At 39.7% G+C, this 22,126-nt stretch overlaps 1 protein-coding gene across 1 annotated transcript in view; it reads right to left on the bottom strand.

Moving 5' to 3' along the window:
* LOC131699103 (chondroitin sulfate proteoglycan 4-like) overlaps window positions 1–22,126 on the bottom strand; it is a 54,974-nt gene that overhangs the window by 5,711 nt on the left and 27,137 nt on the right. Inside the window, exons 2-9 of the mRNA XM_058994919.1 lie at window positions 19,119–19,282; window positions 14,378–17,947; window positions 12,453–12,923; window positions 10,652–10,828; window positions 8,253–8,451; window positions 7,156–7,284; window positions 6,035–6,198; window positions 3,931–4,114 (exon numbers count right to left, since the gene is read on the bottom strand). Coding sequence (XP_058850902.1) covers window positions 3,931–4,114; window positions 6,035–6,198; window positions 7,156–7,284; window positions 8,253–8,451; window positions 10,652–10,828; window positions 12,453–12,923; window positions 14,378–17,947; window positions 19,119–19,282 — 5,058 coding nt within the window. The remainder of the gene's footprint in view (window positions 1–3,930; window positions 4,115–6,034; window positions 6,199–7,155; window positions 7,285–8,252; window positions 8,452–10,651; window positions 10,829–12,452; window positions 12,924–14,377; window positions 17,948–19,118; window positions 19,283–22,126) is intronic.

Below are 22,126 nucleotides of genomic sequence, written 5' to 3'. Positions count from 1 at the left end.
AAAGAATTGTTGTTTACAAGGAAGTGAGCTTTTCTGACATCAGTAGGATATTGATATGCAGTACAATTTGAGTTTCTTGAAATGTAACTACTAAGTTACAATTGGTCTCCTACACTATATTTATTAAATTGTTTTGAAATTCAGCAGTGGCAATGGTCCCTGCGATAATGCATGTGAATGTTGTATAGCATTATCATATATTTACTGTATGTACAAGACATCACATTTATAATATACATTTATACCTTACAGCAGTAGAAGACTGTTGCAGTGCTTTTTGTGAAGGTTTGTGAAGAGAAAATGCAATTTGGCTGTAAAATGTGTTGTTCGGGAGACTGAACAAAAGGGCCGAGGAGGTTAAAGTTCAGAAATGGGTTTGATTATTCCCCAGTGGATTTATCACCCATGATGTTTAAATAAAAATATTAAATAAATGGGGACTATATTAGAAAATATAGTTGCCACAATAGGAAAAATGCTGAATCGAGTAAAGGTCAAGTAATGTGTTTTTGGTAATCACTACATGGTCTTCTGTAACCCCTAATGACTAAATGACCAAAGGCACTCCTTAAACATGTATCTACAGTAGGGCTTCTGTACAGCCCTAGTAACATCCTATTGTATAAAACTGTATCTCCTCAAAGCATTTCATTTTTAGTCCAGCTCTCTTGAGGTAGAAAATGAGAATTTAAATCACTGTGTTTATCCAAGTGCTTAAACTCAACCAGATTCAAAATCACCAAATAAATCACCAGCAAAAGACTGCCATCCAGGAATGCAAATAGTATTGATTTATTCAGTGCGCGCTGAACGAGTCCAGTAATATGATGAAAAGGGAGCTATATCGAGTTCCCTGCTGTGGAACATGTGCTTTCAGTGATGTAAAAAGCATTAGAGTTAAATTATTGAAATAATATACTCAACATATTACTTTGATGAGTTTTAAAGTCGTATCTGTTAAATTGTATGCATACCTAAGCTGCTGTCTTTGAACAGCAGATGTGGCTTTTGTAAAGATTCCAATATAATTCCTTCCAAATTTACAGTGCTTATAAAGAACAACATACACCCAAGAACATATAATAAGGTTGTAATTCCTTCAAGTTTAAGTGATTTAGCAAAAACCACTGATGAAATTACAGACTGATATGTACAGTAGGGTGTACTTCAAATGCTATAATTAACTATAAAGAATCTGATGACTTGCTCTAGTTTCTTTCGTTTCTCACATTCAATTCACATTCATCGTTGCAGCATTTTCTTCTTTTTCTTCCTCTTCATGAATCAAAATCATTATCTTACATTACACCGTGTAACAAATTTTTTATTTATTTTTTGGTTCCTGGGTATTAAGTGTTATTTCCTAATTGCTTATGCCTCAAAAGTACAGAAAATGGCTATTATTCCCCACAAACTTTGCTTTTGTGACCACGACAGTGATATTTTGAAATTTACCTATTTTCCAGAACATTCCAGATAGATTTAGTGCTGGGTAAACTTGGAGTAACTTCTAGAACTTTCTAGAACTTTCCAGTAATATAAATAGTAGTATAAATACAGGGGCCTTAAGCCCACCAGTTCAGTTCAGTTCCAGCTGCCTAAGTGGATACATATCTGCATTTTTCTGAGATGGCATCAAGGTCATAGGAGACTTCAAAATGGTGGCATTCCTGATGGGTCTCCAAGGCGGTTTTACCAAGTTTCCCTGCTATCTTTGCCTTTGGGACAGCAGGGACACCAAGGCACACTACCACAGGCGGGACTGGCCACAGCGGAAAGAGTTCTCTGTGGGGAGGAACAACGTCAAGTGGGAGCCACTGGTGGACCCCCGGAAGGTGCTGATGCCACCACTGCACATCAAATTGGGCCTTATGAAACAATTTGTCAGAGCTCTAGATAAGGAGTCGGCAGCCTTCAAGTACCTTCAAGATTTCTTCCCTAAGCTGTCTGAGGCAAAGGTCAAAGCCGGTGTCTTCGTCGGACCACAGATAAAGAAGATCCTGGAGTGCAATGAATTCCCCATGAAGCTCACTAGTAAGGAGAAAGCGTCTTGGAACAGCTTTGTCGCAGTTGTTCGGGGCTTCCTGGGCAATCACAAGGCCGAAAACTATGTGGAGCTGGTTGAGACTCTGGTGAAGAACTACGGCACAATGGGCTGTAGGATGTCCCTCAAAGTCCATATCCTTGATGCTCATCTTGATAAATTCAAGGAGAACTTGGGAGCGTACTCGGAGGAGCAAGGTGAGCGCTTCCACCAGGATATACTGGACTTTGAACGCCGCTACCAAGGACAGTATAACGAGAACATGATGGGAGACTACATTTGGGGGCTGATTCGTGAAAGTGATTTACAGTATAATCGTAAATCTCGAAAAACTACTCACTTCTAAATCTTTTGTAGTCATTTTTGTATTACTTTAGTATAAATACATGTTAATTTGGATTCATATGTTGTTTTTTTCTGACTTTATGTGAACGAAAAGACACAAATTCGCCCGTTTTCTCATTGGAAATAGGTCAATTTCAAAATATCACTGTCCTGGTCACAAAAGCAAAGTTTGTGGGGAATAATAGCCATTTTCTATACTTTTGAGGCATAAGCAATTAGGAAATAACACTTACTACCCAGGAACAAAAATTGTGTTACATAGTGTTATCTTATCTTGTCATTATCTTACAAGTGCAACTACTGTAAATAACTCCTTTAGTTTAAACAGATGCAAATGTTTAATTCTAATTATTAAGCTATTATCAGAAACTGTGCTTTAATACTGAGAAAAGAGTGTGTGCTTACATATTTTGTTGGCTGTGGTGACTTTAGACTCTCTAGCTTTCAGATCTCCAGTACATGCATTTGGATTTTCTGGCTCCCGCGTTCCAGTACTGAGTAATCCTCACTGAATTGAACACGCAGACTCTCATATCCCTAGTATTGTGTGATCAATTATCTGTACTGTATTGAGTTGGTGGTTCCCAGATCCCCATTATTGGATTCTCTATATTATACATAGGGCCTTTTTCATTTGAGGAGTGCTCATAATACTGTAATAAATCACTCACATTTCAGGGTAACATTTGTTTTGAGATTGAAACTTAAAACTTGCTAATGTGTGCAACTTAATGCAATAACAGGTGAAGATATTCAGGTATTTGAGAAATACCTCCAGCTTTCAAATTTAAGCCTCATATATTATTTTTATGTAATTATTCAATTCAACACAGCAGTGTGGAGTAGTGGTTAGGACCGCAGGGTTGTGGATTCAATACCAGGTGGGGAGACACTGCTGTTGTATCCTTGAGCAAGGTACTTTACCTAGATTGCTCCAGTAAAAAAACCCAACTGTATAAATGGGTAATTGTATGTAAAAATAATGTGATATCTTGTAACAGTTGTAAGTCGCCCTGGATAAGGGCGTCTGCTAAGAAATAAATAATAATAATTGACATACACTCTAAAAAATGTTCCTAACTTTACAATTTCTTAAAAGAAAGAAAGACAGGACAATACTAACACAAGTCTTTCTTGTTTGCTAATCAAACCATGCAAGGCAGGTGTAGATATGATTAACTAACTGTATTTTATTGCATTTGCCCAGATATTAAATATTAACTGCTAGATAGTTTTCATGGTTCCCAGCATTGTGTGCCATAGGAAAAAGCAATATAGATTAACATAGCACAGGATTTATAGTTTAATATCATTATTACAGAACTATACTGGGATTATTTGTGCATTTTAATGTTTTATATGCTGAAAACACTCTGATTTCCCAATGGAGCTTTGCTAACTTCACAGGTAGTGATTTCAATAGCATTTTATAATAGTGCTATTGAGTTTTTCTGATGTGTTTTCTGAAACAATGCCCTCGGGTTGCACTCTCCAGGTATTCTGGCACATCAGTAGAACAATATTCTCCAATCTGATTTTACCTGTATTCTTCCAGAGCTGGGAGGAGCCGCTGGGGTTATGCTCCAGGAAAGATATGGATATCTTGAGTGTGTGTTTCAGCTCGGAGGCTGGAGGTGCGGACAGCAGGAAATCAATGGAGTCCTGGGAAATCCAGAATGCCTCCTTGGGGAGCTCCTGCTGGTACCAGATAGATCCAGTCTCCAGCTGATGAAATATGACAATCATGTTCCACAAACATGTACAATTTCATACTTATGCACTGTGTTACATGAGTGCCTGTGCACTGTATTTTATAGGTCTGGTAGGCTTTTGTGGTCAACGCTTTTCATAAAACAACATTTACTTTACAACAGCAGAATAAACCTCCAGATTGCTGATATGTAAAGTAATGGACCTGCTCATTTCGGTTATTTCTGTAATGACTGATAAATAATGCATGAAACGAAGAGCAGGTGTTGAGGTAGCTCTGCTACAACTGCCCTGACAGTGACTTGTAGCTGGACGCATTAGTGAGATTGGAGCTGTTATCAGTCTGAACCGGTGCACAGATTAAAGTGTGAATTACCCTGCTGGTGTTATCTGATCTGCAATCTCCCTACCCCGGCTCAACAACCCCACATCTCAACTATCTGATCAGAAGTGCCTGAGAACTAAAACATGATTTAAAAGAGCGATTCCAGATGTCCAGAAACCTAAACCGAGTCGTTTTTTTCTTCACACCAACACAAATAATCTACAGTTATTACAATAGAAACCGTAAGTGACTGGGGAAGAGTAGTTGCTTCCACGCTATTACCACCATACTACTGTAGTACTACTTCTAGTCAAAACTGTGTCATTGAATTTTTGTTGCTTTTAGTATTTCCAAAGCATGGTAAAACAAGGTAAAGCATAGGTACGCCTTGTAAAGCCCAGAAAGGTATGGTAAAGCATATTTAAAAACATGGGAAACTGTGGTAAATGCATAGTAAAACCACGGGAAAAGGATGGGAAAACTACTAAATTATAGTGCAAATTCACTGTGGTAATTTTTATACAGGTTTTAAGCAGGGTGGATATCAGTTGCATGAATGATCAATTCCACTGACATTATATTAACCAGAGTGAAAAAAAAACCTAAAGAAGTATCATCAGGAGTTTCCATTGACAATCTAAAGAGAATAAGCTGACATGAAATGGGTATGGCCAGTTTTGGATTTCTTTGGTTTTCCTTGTTTTTGTACGCCGACTGATTTTTTACAACGATAAACCCAGTAAACCTTCATTAGAGATGTAGTAATAAAAGTCTGCATTATAATGTTTTATGAAAGTGATATGAAATTAAGCATTAGTGAAATAATATTATAAGAAAGTATAATTCAATATGGGTTTCTTTTAATTAATTGAATTATGTACAGGGGAGTGTGGCAATGTGCCCCGCCCCTGTGTGCATATTATGTGTTGTATGTTGCGTGTGTTAATGTTGGTGTATAGTCATTGGTACACGGGATATAAACGGGTCTGTGTTTCACGTGTGAGTTAAAAGTGTAGATTTGTATTTAGGCACGAGGAGGGCACAAATCACTTCACGTGCTGGTTAAATGTAATATGTGAGCACGGGGTTGCGCTCAGCTCCACCAAAACTCCAAGTCTTTGTTTATTTATTTCCTGCTTCTGGTCTGACGCCACCGTGTTTGTGTGTCTGTCTGTGTCCGTTTGTCTGTATAGTCTGTTTTGTTTATCTGTTTTATTTTGGCCTAAAGTGCCGTGTCCGGTGTTTTTGTTACAACCGTTTATTTTCTGTTCTGTATTAATTATTAAATGCTGAGCGCGATCACGCGCTCAGCTTCACCAAAACTCCAAGTCTTTGTTTATTTATTTCCTGCTTCTGGTCTGACGCCACCCACTCCGGCCGTCTTTGTGACAGGGAGTCAGCATTATGATCTTTAAAACCACTTTCGAGTGACACCTTTAACAAATGATATTCAATGGCAATGCAGTTACAATGCAACGTACCTGCATTGAAGTGCAAGCGTAGCAGAGCTACTGTACAATGTAATGAGCCATTGATAGAACGATTCCACAGTTGTAACATTCATATAGCATATTACACTGCAGTGGCATTATAGGTTGCACACTGCTTACCTCTGCCTGAGAGAAACTGGACACCACGGTCTGATTGGCTGAGACCAGTCTGCCTAGACGCGGTGCTCTCAATACATGATACGTTATCTCCTCTGAGAGCGCCTCCTCTCTCACGCCATTGGTCACTGCTTTAAGGATCTGGGTAGTGATTGGTTTGCTTGTTCCTGGTGAAGAAAAACAATTGAGTTAACCTTCCATAAAGAAATATTGAATTTTTGTACATTTTTCTTCTGGTACCTAATCACTTAGTTCACTACAATCAGACTATATGACCTTACGTGAAGGTACCAGGATGCAGCAGTTCCAATAGCTACATTTTGTAGAGTAGTGGTTAGGGCTCTGGACTCTTGACCGGAGGGTCGTGGGTTCAATCCCAGGTGGGGGACACTGCTGCTGTATTATTTGTTTATTTAGCAGACGCCTTTATCCAAGGCGACTTACAGACTAGGGTGTGTGAACTATGCATCAGCTGCAGAGTCACTTACAATTACGTCTCACCTGAAAGACGGAGCACGCAGAGGTTAAGTGACTTGCTCAGGGTCACACAATGAGTCAGTGGCTGAGGTGGGATTTGAACCGGGGACCTCATGGTTACAAGCCCTTTTCTTTAACCACTGGACCACACAGCTGTACCCTTGAGCAAGGTACTTTACCTAGATTGCTCCAGTAAAAACCCAACTGTATAAATGGGTAATTGTATGTAAACATAATGTGATATCTTTTAACAATTGTAAGTTGCCCTGGATAAGTGCGTCTGCTAAGAAATAAATAATAATTTTACACTCCTATACGGAGTGGTAATCTAGTGTTACCCTTTGAACCCCTGAGCTTGTTTGTTTTTCTATTCAATTGTCCTTGTGTAATGGGCAGTATTGTGTGATGCTCTGCTGTTCCGGATCCTTGTTGGTGAGATGAGATGAGGTTAAGAGCTCTATAACCACGAATGCAGATGAGCTGACTCTTTTGCATAGTGGTTAAGTCTCTCGATTGCAGTGATGCCGGTTTGCACCCAGGCTCCACCCTGTTCCCCTTTCTTGTATATATTTACATATGTATTGTTTTTGTTCTATTTGAAAATGAGTGCAAGTAACCGATCACACAACAAAAAGGCCAGTCTTCACCTGGATACACTGCAAGCTCCCCCTTGGTTTCCATGACGATGGACAGCTGCCTCACAGTAACATTGAAGACCTGAGCGGAGGTGTGTGTTCCGTCAGTCACCGTGAAGCTAAAACCACCAGACAGCGGACCTGAGGAGAGAGACCAACTGAATGTGAGCTGGTTTACAGCACACACATAAGTTTTTGTTCCCTTATTGTTTGTTTGCGTTTCCTCAGCTTAGAGGGCATTTTAAAACACAAGCACAAACAGTTTTAAATTAAAATGTTGTGAATAAGGCCCACACCTTTGTCGTTATTTCAGTCTTTTTGTCTTTGTATGTCCATGCCTCAAATTGTACACATAGAATTACAGTACAGCAAAGCAAATTCACTCAAACGACAACACACATGCAACAAAAGTCATTACACTTTTGGTAGAAAAAATCGTACAGTTAGTGGTGAATCAAAGGGAGGAAGAAAGTATACAACAGTGCTTCTCAGACAAGTGGGATCCACAGAGTTTGCTCAGCCTCTGGATACTTATTTTGTAAAACTACGCATAAACAGTATTTAATAAATGGGTCTATCACTGCTGTAGTTAGAGGTATGACAATTCACTAATGTCACGATATGATACCTATCACAATATGCAAGTTGCGATACATATGTATCACGATACATGTGATAGTCCTGATTGGCTTTGCATATCTATTTTGTTAAAAGATAAAAAAATAAATGAGATTGGGAGAGTATTCATACCAACTATAAAACACAGGTATTTTTCATTCAAGAACCACTTGAGTTATGTGGTGTTTTTAATCGTGCATCACAATACAAATGATGCATACTTCTGTTACGATAGGATTAATCATGAAATGAAAGTATCATGGTTCTCCAATACAGGATGTACCAACCCCAGTGAGAGACATGCCTTATTACACTGAGTGACATTTACTGCAGAACAGTTCTTTTTAAAATGGGGTCTCCCACTCACAAAATTAAAATTGTGAACTTCTGGTATATATTATTAGTGTTAAAGATGTTGGGAGTGCTAGTTGGACTGGGCATATCTTGTATTGTGCCAATATTAATTTGAGGCTTATTACTAAAAGACCCACCTTCTTGGATGAAAATTACTTGCCCATCATTTATTTGCGCCTGACTGAAGCTCTGGATGCTGTTGCTAGGTGATGACCGCAGTGCCACCCGCCCATTGGATGGGGGCTCAATGGAATATTTCAAATCTTCTGCAGGGGTGTCCCGATCTTCACTGCTCAAAACACTTTGACTTATTTCAGCAGTTTCTCCAGGCCAAATCTGAGTAATAGAATTGGATTCAGTGAAACCTCAATATATTTCAAATTAAAATGTATATTTAATGACAGCATTTTATTATTGGATGCAATGCACACAACCCTCTTAATGGTCCTGACACAGCAGAACTCCTTTCTTGTGCCTGAGGAAAAATCTGCTATTGAGCAGAGCTGCTATTGTCAGCTATGCAGGCTTGACCCACTATCGCTAGTCTATAGTCAAGCATTTGCCTCTCAGGCTCTTCCATTAATTGATTCTTGATGGCACCCAATGGCTAAAAACAACATTAGAGGTAATACATGGAGCAGGTGTTATGGGAGCTAGCAGTGGGGATTGTTATGAATTGGCTGGAAAGAAATAGCACATTACATTGTGTCTGCTGAGAATAGACTGGATGAATGGGTCCACTTTTAAACCCCCCTCATACTGTATACTTGTCATAGGTAGTTCACATGATCATCATTACATTTGTTTCAAATACATATATAAAAATAACAGCGTTCCCACAGTGTGTTCTTTTTAAAGGACCTCATTGTTAGATGCAGTGCTCAACAGTTCGTAGAATGTGTTCTTTGCATTGGCACATGGATAACGCAAAATTATCAGGATGGAATATCTGACTTCTTGGAAAGTCCTGTACATATTAAGACCCCAGGACACTATTTCTTTTCATAAAAACTATAATGGCTTCTGTGAAAAAAGTTTAAAAAAACTGACACTGTAGCAAAACCAGTGAATGTAGGGTTCATTTAAATATCCTTATGTAGCTTCTTAGTTTGTTTTACTTTCACACTAAATTAAGAGCCCCCTGGACTAAACAGCTAAAGAACAACAACCTTCTTAAACCCTTCAGCTCTTTTTAATCGCTTCTTTTTTGCACACTGCTCCCATCCACGTTTTCATCAACACTTTGTTAACCACTGTCACTGTTTCTTGATAAAAAATAAAAATAAACTTAATCTAAGAACCAAAACTATCCTAGAATGTTAAATTACTCCACTCTCCTCTCTGACAAAGAAGCAAAATCCTTCTATAAAGCTGCCCTGCCACCTGGTGGATTTTAGTGTCACTGCACTCTCAATGATGTTTGATTATACTGTACCTGTAGGTGGAGACACGGGCTGTGAGGATTTTATTTAGAAAGGCAGAACTCTACTTTGGCTTTTGTGACAGAGTACTTTTTAATTATTATTGTAGTATAATGAAAGACCAAATTGTGAAGCACACACATGTAGTATCCTAAAATGGTAATTTCTAGGTTAGTAATGTCTAATTTTGAACCATTGGGCCATATCCACAAAACTTTTTTTTAAAAGCCAATTTTAACAAGAAACACGTTACTTTACCTTTGCTGTGTTTTGTGTTGCCCATACTGCAGTTGTTTTGTTTAAACACGTTCCTGATAGTTTTGATACATTATTAAATACATGAAATAAACTATCCAGTTCAGGTTCCCGCCTGCAACAATACTGGTGTTCTACCTGAAATTAGTGGCGTATTGTGGGAACAGAAAACAGGCCCGGTGTTAGCGGGGTAGGCAACATAGGCAGCTGCCGAAGGCGGCAAGTAATGGGGGCGCACTTTTTTTTTTGTTGCTTAAACTGAACAAATATAGAAAAATTGTTGGAAGAAAAACCTAGTCTGAAGGGCCACTGTAAATGCTAAAATATGAAGTTTAGAATTAGAATCAGTGCAAGGCCTGTACAATGATAGCTAATGATAGCTCTGTGTGTGTGCTCTCAACAACACAAAGTTAGCCAATGCATTACACTGGTTTTAAGTGCGGACCACTTTCCCTCTCTTATTCCTCCTTCACCCCCTTAAAGTTAAACGCACCCTTCTCTGTTCGTGTTGGAGTACACGATTGTTTGTGTTCATGTTGACATTTTACCAAATTTTACCAAATTGTGTATTGTGTAACTATACTGTAATCATTTATTATTCACTTAATGACCCACTGTTTTAGATTAGCCCAGTTAATACTGTGGGTGTCAATAGTGTAGAGAGCTTATATAAATGTCAGTTTAACCAAACGATAACCAGAACTAATGCTTCCTTCTGAACGTGTTTAACAAATATATCTCCCAAAGGATACTTGTTTTTTGTTTCATTTAAGTTACTTGCTTCTGAATTATCTAAACAGTACTTGCTATATCCGTGGCTTGCAAGATTAAGTAGGACTCAAGGCACTGATTCACTTTACCTCCAATCCAGTATTGACTGTAACTCTGGGAGGATCATCGTCGACTGGAATGATAGTAATGTTGACCGTCACCGGTCTGCTGTTCCTGTCTATCTCAGAAGCCGAGGCTATAAGTGTGAAGCTGTCAAATTCAGTGTCGCTGCCATCATGATGGTAGGAGATCAGCCCTTGGTCCACCTGAAATTAAAAAGGTTTCCTTCAGTGTTTTACAGATTTATACAGAGTAGGGATGATCTTCAAAATGCCTTTCAAATTGCTTTTTTCAAGTGCTGCACATGTGTAATTTTTAATATAAGCTCACACTTTGTATTCACAAAATGAATCTCTCTGGGTTGTATTAAAGAAAGCCTTTGTTCTGCAATGCTCTCAATCACTGAGCAGTTATGAAAGGCTTGTACATTAGTTTCAGACAGATACAGACAGACAGAAAGCGCCCATCTCCTGTGCTGCCTGTCCCACACACAATACCCTCTTTCTTTTTTGAGCTGTGAGTAGGGGTCACCTCCCAGGTCTGTCTCCATTCTGAAATGCTAATCACATGTATAAGAATCGGTATAATGTCATTTAAACCACCACCATTTTAATAGTACCATACTTAATAAGACTTTAAGTAAATTATTTTGATTAAAAATGCATTTGGTTCAGAATTACTCTGTATTTGAAATGGATATTAAAATTGTTGATATTCAAGGAATATGCCAGGAAAGCATATTTAGCTTGAAAGAATAATTATGGATTGTGTTTATAAATTTGTTGTGGGTCCTATCATAATGTACAATTACATTGATTCCAAAACGCCATTGGGTAATTATTATCCATTATGAAAGATGAATGATGGCTGACCACAATAAAGTAAACACAGGTCCCACCATCCGAGATGATAGATGGTCTAGTGGATTTCAAAGTGCATTCCATTGTATATAACTCTAATCAACCATCAGTTATAAAATGGTCTTAATCCAGGATAAACTATAGGCTCCACATTGCTCTATGCGGTTTTAATTGAGGGTTAGACGTTGTTTTCTGTTCTTGTGTATACACCACAGTTAAGAACAAGATCTACTGATGCAAAGAGCAATTTTGAGTTTAAAAAATATTACATTAAATATCTAATCGTAAAACCAGAATCTGCAGCCCAAAGAAACATTTCTGAAATGAAAATGAAATGAAAAGATTCTCTTATTCTGTAAGAGAACTGTACACACTAATTGAATTGTAAGGGCAGGACATATTTTGGTAAAAACTTTGTACATTTCTATTACTGTGTCACTGTGTTTGCAATCATTCGGAGTGGTTCTGTTCCTCCCTTGTTCATCTTTTCTCCAACTATGCTTTTACCTGGCTTTGAGCTGCTTTGAACTTATTTGGAAAAAAAGTGCAGGATTAGAACAGCCTATCTCATTCCATTTAAATCATTTGACCTTTCAACCTTTCAACTTACTCTTATAGACAAAGACAACAGGGATGACAGAGTTGAAAGGTTACATTCTCACATAATGTGATATAAAATAGTAATATATATATATATATATATATATATATATATATATATATATATATATACACAAAAAATATATATTAAAATGACATTTCAAGTTTGTGAATTTTTCCTAAAAAATCTTGCACAACAAGATTCTATAGGCACAAAAGGATGAACATTTCAATTAAGAGCATTATAGTCCCCTTTTGTGTTTGATTCAACTGAATATATCTAATAATAATGGGGCTTGGCCTAAAATTGAAGTGGAAAAGTACTTGCACCAGGTTTAATATAGACTAGCAGAACCCATTGATAACGTACCTCATTCCAAGTGAAGAAGGACACCACATACTCATCTCTGGCTGGATACCTAAGAGCGCCGTGTCTGGGTGGCTCATCTACAATGAGGTCTATGTTCACACTGCTGTAGTACTGGTCGGACACTCTGAGGATGTCTTTATTCAGTGGTTTGGACCCCCCTTCCATCAGCATAATATTTTTCACCTGGAGGGGAATCATGTTAGGAATAATCTCAAGGAGAACTTGGATGTTTTCCACGCTGGTAATGCCGTTGGTCACATCCACCGTGAAGGCGTCACTTTTTTGGCCCAGCTTGGAGATGTAGATGACTCTGCCATTGTTGATGTCCTCCTGAGTGAATGACTGGGTGTCATACAAGCTGGGGGCTGCTGTGGCGGCAGAGTCATTGACTAGCATGATAATGTGACCTTGCTGGGGAGGCTCTTTAATGTAATAAACAACTTCAGAGGGTAGGAAATCAGCATGTTCCACCTGAAACGCATTTGAAGTACATTTAATTACATTGCATAAACTAATACACCAATATTGCTAATGTTTGTACTCCTACTGACAGTATCTATTATAGACTTAGATGAACAAACATGGTTTATAAAGTGCCAGTTCAATTAAATACCAAGAGATGGACAGCAAGAATGGTATGCAGAATAAATTTCATTTGAGTCCCCTTATAAAAGTTCCCATAGTAAAAGCTCAGGAAAGTTTAATAAAGCACAGTGAAAGCATGGCAAAGCGTAAGTAAGTATTGTAAAGTCCCGAGATGTATGGCAAAGCATATTAAAAACATGGCACACCATGGTGAACTATGCATAGTAGAACCATGGGAAAAAGCATGGGAAAGCTGCAAAATGGCTGTGCAGATGTACTGTGGTAACCTTTTATAAGAGTTATTTGTACTTTTAAGCACAGATCAATAAATAGTATATGTTAATGGGGTTAGATCAAAGCTGTCTAACTTTTTGTCTAATAGAGCCTTACCAGAGTCATACAAACGGATGAACAAGTAAATAAATAATAATAGTACAAAAAAAAGTTTAGTTAACTAAAAAACTATATAGTAGAATAAATAGTAGCGACGTCACTGAGATACAGCTTCCGTAGTATTCTGCCCATTAAACATGTAGCATGTTTAAAACACAACATCACTATGCTGCATTTGATTGAACCTGCTCCTACTTAAGACTACAGATTCCAGACCTTTCCAACCCATACAATCAAAAAACAAACTTAAAATGGGATACTTCAAACAGCAATACTGTGGGTCTCAGGAGTCCCTGGGCTAGATAATTACCTTGGTAAGACTTCATTTTGCAGGGTTATTGCTGTTAGGGGGCTCTGTTCAGCTTAGGCATTAAAATGTGGTTATGTTCTGCCTGTTAAGTAGGTATTAAGGTCCCATGGCCCTCCTCTCCTGGCCAATTTGCCAGGTCAGAAACTCCCTGAACTAGGTAATTTAATTCACAAATCTCGAAATCACCAAACCCATGCTGAATAGCTCATCTCTGCTACAGAGGTACCTAGAGGTAACCCATCCATATAAAGTGATTTTAATAAGCATGCACACTGTTAATAAGCACCATGAAGAAATGAGTAGAACAAGCTCAATGATATCCTATTGACACAACATGAATAATGTGCCATTAGAAAGTGTGAAAGAAATGAGTGACCATAGCTTTAACTCATAGGTTACTAATATGCTTTTTATAACTCTTCTAGACTGAAACAGACCAAAACACTAATCATCTGTGTTTGTGTTGAAGAATGGTAATATAATGCAGAGTTGTTCATTTTCTTGAGACCATATTTGTACTTTATTATTTATTTAGTTGGCCAAAACAGCTTCCGTGAAAAAGTTTTTCAACGCAATTAAGGAGTTACATTTTCCATTTACCATTTTCTAAAGAGCAAATAAAAAAAAGTAAACCTACCGTCAGAAGGTCCTGGTTGATCTCAGTCAGCTCTCCTTCAAAGGAGTAGATCAGCTCATTTCTCACTACTTTAGGCGGTAACTGGTAGCCTTCCCTAAAAATCCTTATTTTGAACATTCCTTCTACTGTGACCTGATTGGCTTTCACTGTGAATTCGAAGTAGTCCTTGGAGCTTAGACTTTTATCGCTGTGGTGGTATGACACCATCCCTTTCCTGAGGTTGTCCTGGGAAAAGGACATGGCCTCCTGTCCATTGACTGTGATCTCCCCTTCTCTCGGAGGCACAACCACCTCATACTTGATGTCCTTTGGGTCTCTGATATCCATGTTGGACTCCACGCTCAAGATGGTGCTGTCCAGCTTCTTGGACCCACCTTGGTCGACAACAATCATGGTGTTATTTGCTATCTGAAGATAAGGGTCTGAGGCCTGAATTTCTAGCAGGGCTGTAGTTTTGTGAAGTCCGTCAGATACCTGCAGCTGAAACCTGCCACGATCTGCACCCTGGTGCACAAAAAGCACCTTCTTCTCCCTTAGGTCCCCCTGGGTGAAACGAAAAAGTGACTGGGAGTTATCTTGTGCTGACACTATATTGCCATAGGGAATACCCATCCGCACATAGACTAATTGGGAATCATTGAAGTCAGAATCTTCATCACCAAAGAGGATGTCCTCTGTGGTCAACAAACGCTGACCGTTTCTGACAACACTGAAAGTCTTGTCCACTAAACGGACTGGCACATGGTCATTCCTGGACTGTATGTTGATTTTGAACACTCCTTTCACTGAATCTTGCCACAAGGCTTGGACCAGAGAGCTCTCTTTGGTCTGCTCGAAAGCCAGAAATGTAAATTCATCTTCACTGCTCTCTGACCCATCATGCTTGTAGATCAGCCTCTCCAAGAGCAGGTCTTCATTACTGAACACACTGACTGCCCCTTCAAACCTTGGCTGTCCAACTGGAGATTCCCTGATAAGCCGTCCATACTGAGGATTCTGAATGACCCGGTACACAAAATGTGTTGTGTTTCTACTCTGAAGCCAGAGATGGTCTTTAGTCAAGACTTTTTCTTCACCTTCTATGATAGTCAGTCCCTCATTTATTAGGACAGGTACGTCTGGATCAGCTAGGATCCTAATCGGGTAGGTGTATACAGGTGAGTATTGTTGATCTACAAACACCTGGAACTGGAACTCATCCTCAATCTCCACAGCTCTGTGGATCCTAACCTTGTAGTTGAGATGAGCTTTTCTCAGATCTTCTTGAGTGAAAGTGTCTCCTTCAAATAGTTCTCGATCCAGCAGCAGCAGCAGACTACCCTTAGCAGGAGCCTTCACGATCATATATTTGAAGGAGGTGTATTCAACACTTTGTCCCTTCAGGGCCACCTCCACCTCCTCCAGTGTGATAGCCTGTTGCCCTCCTTTTTCAACCACTAGTGGAACCAGTTTTTCCATTTTGAATCTTGAGGGCTTGATTTTGATCAAGAAGGTGTTGTTCCTCAGAAGCAGATGGCCCAGTTGTACATCAAACTGAACCCTCTCAACCACCTCCTCACTATAATCGCGACTGTCTGTGCTGAAGTACCTCAAATGGCCTTGCCTCAGATCTTCTTGATGGAAGGATCTCACGTGTTTCCACTCTCCATTTTCCAGTTTCTGCAGCTCTCCAAAATGCAGGGGCTTGGTGACATTGTACACAATGGCCCCATTCTGAGGAGTGGATGACACTGCCAAGTTGTGGATACCAATCTCAGATGCTTCACCCTGGGACAGGATGAGGCCGGTATTTGTTTCAAGTGCCATCTGCGGTTTTCTGACACTGAGATTGAACGTGGCTGGCTGGCTGATTGCGCGTCCATCAGAGACCTGAATATTTAGTTGAGCAAAGCTTCCGCTCTTGTGTACATAGTAGATGTCTCCATCTTTAAGTTCCATGCATGTGAACTCTTCTATGCTCTGCCCTGGTTGTTGCCTGTTTTCTAAATAACCCTCCTCCTTACTGGGTCCAGAAGTCACTAATAGCTTTAGTTCCTCACATCTGGTGTCTGCATCTACTACGCGGATGAAGTTGGAACCGAGGCGTGTGCGTGTGTACTCTGAGATCCAAATGTCTCCTCCGTTCAGCTGTGGTATATCATTGATGGGTGTGATCTGTATGGGAAGTGTATACCGCTTGGTTGCCAAACATTCAGGAAGGAAGCCTGTACTGTAGGCCACCACATCAAACAGAAGCTGATCCATGTATCTTTCTGAACCATCATGGATGTACTTGATTTTCTTATTGACCACATCAAGAAGGGTGAACTTTTGTCTTCTATTCAAGTTGTTTACATTTAAATCCATATGACCATGCCAAGGGTCCTTCTGCAGCGTGAAGACAATCTGGGACTGCCTGATGCCGATGCTGTTCAGGTCCACAGTGGGTTGGAGGTTGTTTAAATCCAAAAAGGCTTGTCCGCCTTCAGGGACAATCAGTGGGATAATTTTTAAGAGCTGAGTGACATTCCAAAAAACAGGTGGCATGTCTTCAGTAGGGTGGCAATCAGAGTCAACATCTATAAACTCAAATACGTCAGAGTTCGGAGTTGGGGTAACTACAGATTCCTCGTCATATGCGCTTGAATAGTCCCCATAGTCTTCTTCATTACAGGTGGTCTGGATGTCCTTTGATATCAGAACATCCCGCAGGCTTCTCTCTTCATGGTTGACTTTTATGTCTCCCAGGCAGCCAACGAAAGAGTCATCTGTTGTCACATCCCCAAGATGATATAAGACCCCAGTGTTCCTCAGATCGTCCTGAACCGTCTTCCCAAGAACACCAAAGTATAGATTCCCCTTCAGATCTAAGCTCTCAGTGCCACTCAATGACACCCCGGAGGCTTGACTATCCACTGTGATCTCAAACGAGCCAGGGTCAATTCTGATTTTGACTCTGTGCCATTGATCATCGGCCACCTGAACAAAAGGGTTGTCCAGGATTACAGCCCCGCTGCCTTGGTTTACAACCCCTCTTAAGTAACCAGCCACTAGTCCTAAGGTTATAAAGTCTGTCTGATGCCCAGCATGGAAAAGCAAAAGTGATTCTTCAAGTGTGGTCTTCATAAGCAGCTCAAGTGTCCTGCTTTCCTGTGCATTCCAAGTCGGGAAGGCAACAAACGAATTGGGACTGACAAGGCGGATTGAATCTCCTTCCCCAGCCTGGAACTCCTCGCTGCAGCCCTTGGTGATCTCGTGACACTCGGATTGCTCATGCTCCAAGGCTAAGAGGTCAACATCATTGAATTTAAATACAATGTCACTTAGGCAGCCCCTGAAGGGAGGGGCAGATCCTTCCAGATAGGGTATCCTCTCCTGGTTACCTGTTCCTCCCAAGTAAAATCCGAGGTCAATGCCCAGATCCTGCTGGGTGTTAGGGAGCTTAGCAGAGCGGGAGAAAAATGAATCGATCACCATGGTCAACAATCTCTCCTTCAAAGTGAGGGTCACGTCATGGTAGACAAGGTTATTGAGCTTCAGGCCAGACTCAGATGTTAGGACCACTTCACCAGATCCCAACTCCAAATGTACCTACAAGAAAGACAAAAAAAATTATACTTTGAAACATGAAGAGGATATCGCAATTAAATAATTTTTTAACCATGTGTATATTTTGGTTTGCATGTGGAACTTTTTCACCACCGTCTGTTTTCCCAATGCTTCCTGCAATATGTTAATGGTATATAATTCCCTGTCTTCTAATCACGTTGCTTTTAGTCAACATGATATACTGTGTATTCCATTCACTTTGTAACACTAATGTAAGAACAAGTCTGGATGTAATTTACAATAAAGCCAATTTTATAGCAATGCACAAAATGAAACATCAGGATTACTAAAAGCAAATGTCAACTCATTGTTATTACTTCTATAACTACTACTTCAAGTGCACCCACGCTTTGTAAGATAAATGATTTCCATTACACGACAGTAGATGTTAAAACATCATGCTGATTTGAACTCGGCTCTCGCCAAGATAAGCACCAACTAAGACGTAGCTTTACAGTAAACTAATGTGATCCATATGTGTCTCCATCCATTTACGTTTCCTTCCATATGATGATGTAGATATCCTTCTGTCTGGTGTTAATGGCTGAAGTGTAATGCTGGCTCCAGGGATCAGCTTATTTTGCCTCCCTGGCGCATCAGCACACACAACGGCTGCGATGCTGGCTCCGGGGATCAACCACAATGCGGCCTCCCCAGCGCATCAGCATGACAACCGTCTGGATTGAGCTAAGTAGGGTACATCTCTGGGGTCTTCAAGTGGGCACCTTCCATCCTCAGTGTTTCGTTGACTAGCCCACGACACCTCAAGTGAAACAGCAGTGAAAATACAGACAGACAGTACCCATACTTATCCTTCGAAGCCCATGTATTCATTTTGATGTCAGTATTTTCATTTATACTAGTTAACATCCAAATAACCCATTCCATATTCAATGGAGCTTCGTTGATTATCCTCTATATACACCACTTTATAGTACACAATGAAGAATTTTATAGGTAGGCGTTTTATCTAATAGATATTGGATTTACTGAAAATGTAACTGTTTGTTATTTAAAAACAAAGATTTTAAAGAGATTATTTACATTTTTTTTCTCCTAAACTCAAGTATAGGGGAATCTGACCTCTGACCCCTGGGCACAACCAAAAAGTTTACAAACCCGGCACCTATGCTAGTTAAAAGTATGCCTTTACCTGCAGATGTCCATCCCTGAGCTCTAGCAGCAGGTGGTCGCTGAGCCCAGCAGCCAGGAAGAGAAGCCCACTGCGTTTGCTGGTCAAGAACTGCAGCGAGAGGTTGAAGGAAGTTACATCATGGGTGGCCTTGATCTTGCAGAAACTTTCACCGAAGTAGGACACTGACAATAAATAAAACATGGTCAAGACATAAGACATGGTGAATACCGAGGACACAGTAAAAACTCAACAACACAGAGATTACACATCTTAATTCTAGTCTTGTAATTTGAATACATTGTTATTTGATTATATATTATCAATGGCTCATTGTTTTCGTGAATTGTACACAGTAATAATTACATTTACTTTATAGAATTTGACTCCTTAGTTTCTCTGATAAAGGCAGTTATTATTGAAATGATTTGATTAGACTTGTTTAAATAAGGCACAGCTTGTTCAATAATACCGGTAATTCAGAAGGGGAAAGATAATGGACACAGACGAGATTCATTAAATGGAAAAAGCCATTGTTGGAAGCAATGTTGTCCCCACTTGGAATCTGTCCCAGCAACTTGATAAATTAATATAAGGAGGACCCAAAGTAAAATACCAGAACAGTATTCTAACATTGGCAGGAAATCTAATTTAGAAACAGCGCATATTATAAACCACTAGAGTGAGTTAGTTAAATAATCTCTCAAGGTTTTACTTGTGGTGCATGACATCAGTTCATACAGTGGCTATCCTGCTCTAGATAATTCTCATGACTTTGCATCTTATGGCTTATGGCTAGCCCACAGACTGGCCTGGTCTACATTTTTAGAAATTCGGAGCTCTCAGGAAATTAATGCTTTCTCATTACATGTGCTCCTAAATAAAGATGTAGCTCTTGGAGGGCTCATCCCTGTCATGGTTTTCCTAAGTTGTAGCCAAGAAGGACAGGCTTCTCAGCAGCCCCCTCGTTCACCAAGCAGCCGGCAGTGTTAAAGTTCAGGGTTTAATCACATTCTGAGGAAGTACTCTGGGACAAATCCCAAAAAAACTCTGCAGCTAAAACAACAGCAAGCTGAACAGAGAATGGATGGAAGCCATCTTCAAGAGCTGTTCTATAGATACTTCAAACGCTAAAATGTGGGGCCAATTTAGAAAACATAATCTGCTCTCTATCACCTCATGAATGTTTAAAACGTGCTTTCACTAAGCTTTGCTATTTTTGTGGAAAAACTATAATACAACCTTACTGCAATAAATATAGAAACAAATCCTAAGAGAACACTTGGCTTAGGGAACAACCTTGTGGCAAAACAGAATTGTCCCATTGTAAATTCTCCGCCTAAAGAAACAGGAACTTTGCTTAAAAGGACACCTTTTAAGGGGGCTCCCGAGTGGCGCATCCGGTAAAGGCGCTCTGCGTGGAGTCCAGGCTTTTCAACAGCCAACTGTGCACAATTGGCCAAGCGTTGCCCAGGGGGGTAGGGTTTAGGTCGGCCAGGGTGTCCTCCGCGCAACAGCAACCCCTGTAGTCTGGCCGGGCGCCTGCTGGCTTGCCTGTAAGCTGCCCGAGAGCTGCGTTGTCCTCCGACGCTGTAGCTCTTGAGTGGCTGCATGGTGAGTCCGCAGTGTGAAAAAAAAGCAGTAGGCTGACGGCACACGCTTCGGAGGACAGTGTGTGTTTGTCTTCACCCCTCCCAAGTCAGCGCAGGGGTGGTAGTGGTGAGCTGAGCTTCAAAATAATTAATTGGCCATTCCAAATTGGGAAAAAATAATAAAAACAATTGGCAATGACTAAATATATATATATAAAAAACAGAACACCTTTTTGGCATCGATAGCGATTCATTGCTAACCGATTCAAAACTGATACAATACTGCTTTATAACCTGATAACTCATCATCATCAAACTCAAATTCAAATGGTTTATTTAATCTTTTCAAAACTGACTTGTCATGGCAAGAGTAATCTAGAGCTTCTGCTGCATTTTTTTTAATGGGTGAAGAGGTGCTGTGTTAATAACCATTGTGTTAAAATTAATTCTGGTATTCATGATTACTGTTAGAGCCGCAGCTGCATTTTTACTATATGCAGGAGCGCTTTGTTAATTTACTTTGTCAGTTAGTTTATTATTATAATTTATTAACATATGCTTGCCTATTACTTTTCTCTTACTTATTCTATTGATTTCTAATATTGACACACGTGCATCATGACATAAGTAATAAATACCTTTGTATTTACTGATTCATATTGTGACTGGCCTTGGCATATTGTGTCTGGTGGTCAACTCTGTCTTACAGAACACTTCGACTAAGAGAACACTGCTTGCATTCCAAGGGGTGTTCTCTTAGAGAACACTTCAACTAAGAGAACACTGCTTGCATTCCGAGGGGTGTTCTCTTCGAGAACACTTCAGCTTAGAGAACACTGCTTGCATTCCAAGGGGTGTTCTCTTAGAGAACACAGGCTTAGAGAACACTGCTTGCATTTCGAGGGGGGTGTTCTCTTAGAGAACACTTTGGCTTAGAGAACACTACTTGCTTTCCGAGGGGAAAAAGAGAACTGTGATGTGTTAATGTACTTGGAAAAAGAGATCCGTGATGTGTTAATGTACTGGGTACATGTGCCTAACTGAGTACAGAACAATACAATAGTAGTACTACAGCAGAATTACTTTGCAATACTTTTGTTACTTTAAGTTACTGCTTCTAAAATACTTCAGTAATGAAATGTGTCACATCGTGTCAGTAGCTAGTGAATTGATACATTTATAAAGTTGATATAAAAGACAAGAGGATGTAACTGCATGGCAGCTTAACAACAGTACAATACATTGTACACTGACGCTGCAATCAGGATCACTGCTCATTATTTGTTCCAAATCCATTGTCTTGCAATTAATGGCTATGATGTGGTTTGCTAATAGCTCTGCTAAAAATTTGTCACTGACATAGTAATAATGTCCCTATGGTATTTTTCAAACCTTTCTGTAATGAACAGCAGTTCCAGGTCCAAGATTAAATGATTC

The sequence above is a fragment of the Acipenser ruthenus genome, chromosome 21, assembly GCF_902713425.1.
Source record: "Acipenser ruthenus chromosome 21, fAciRut3.2 maternal haplotype, whole genome shotgun sequence".
NCBI classification, from domain to species: domain Eukaryota; kingdom Metazoa; phylum Chordata; class Actinopteri; order Acipenseriformes; family Acipenseridae; genus Acipenser; species Acipenser ruthenus.
Note: the sequence above shows the minus strand (reverse complement) of the source record. Positions and strands in the feature narration are given on the sequence as shown.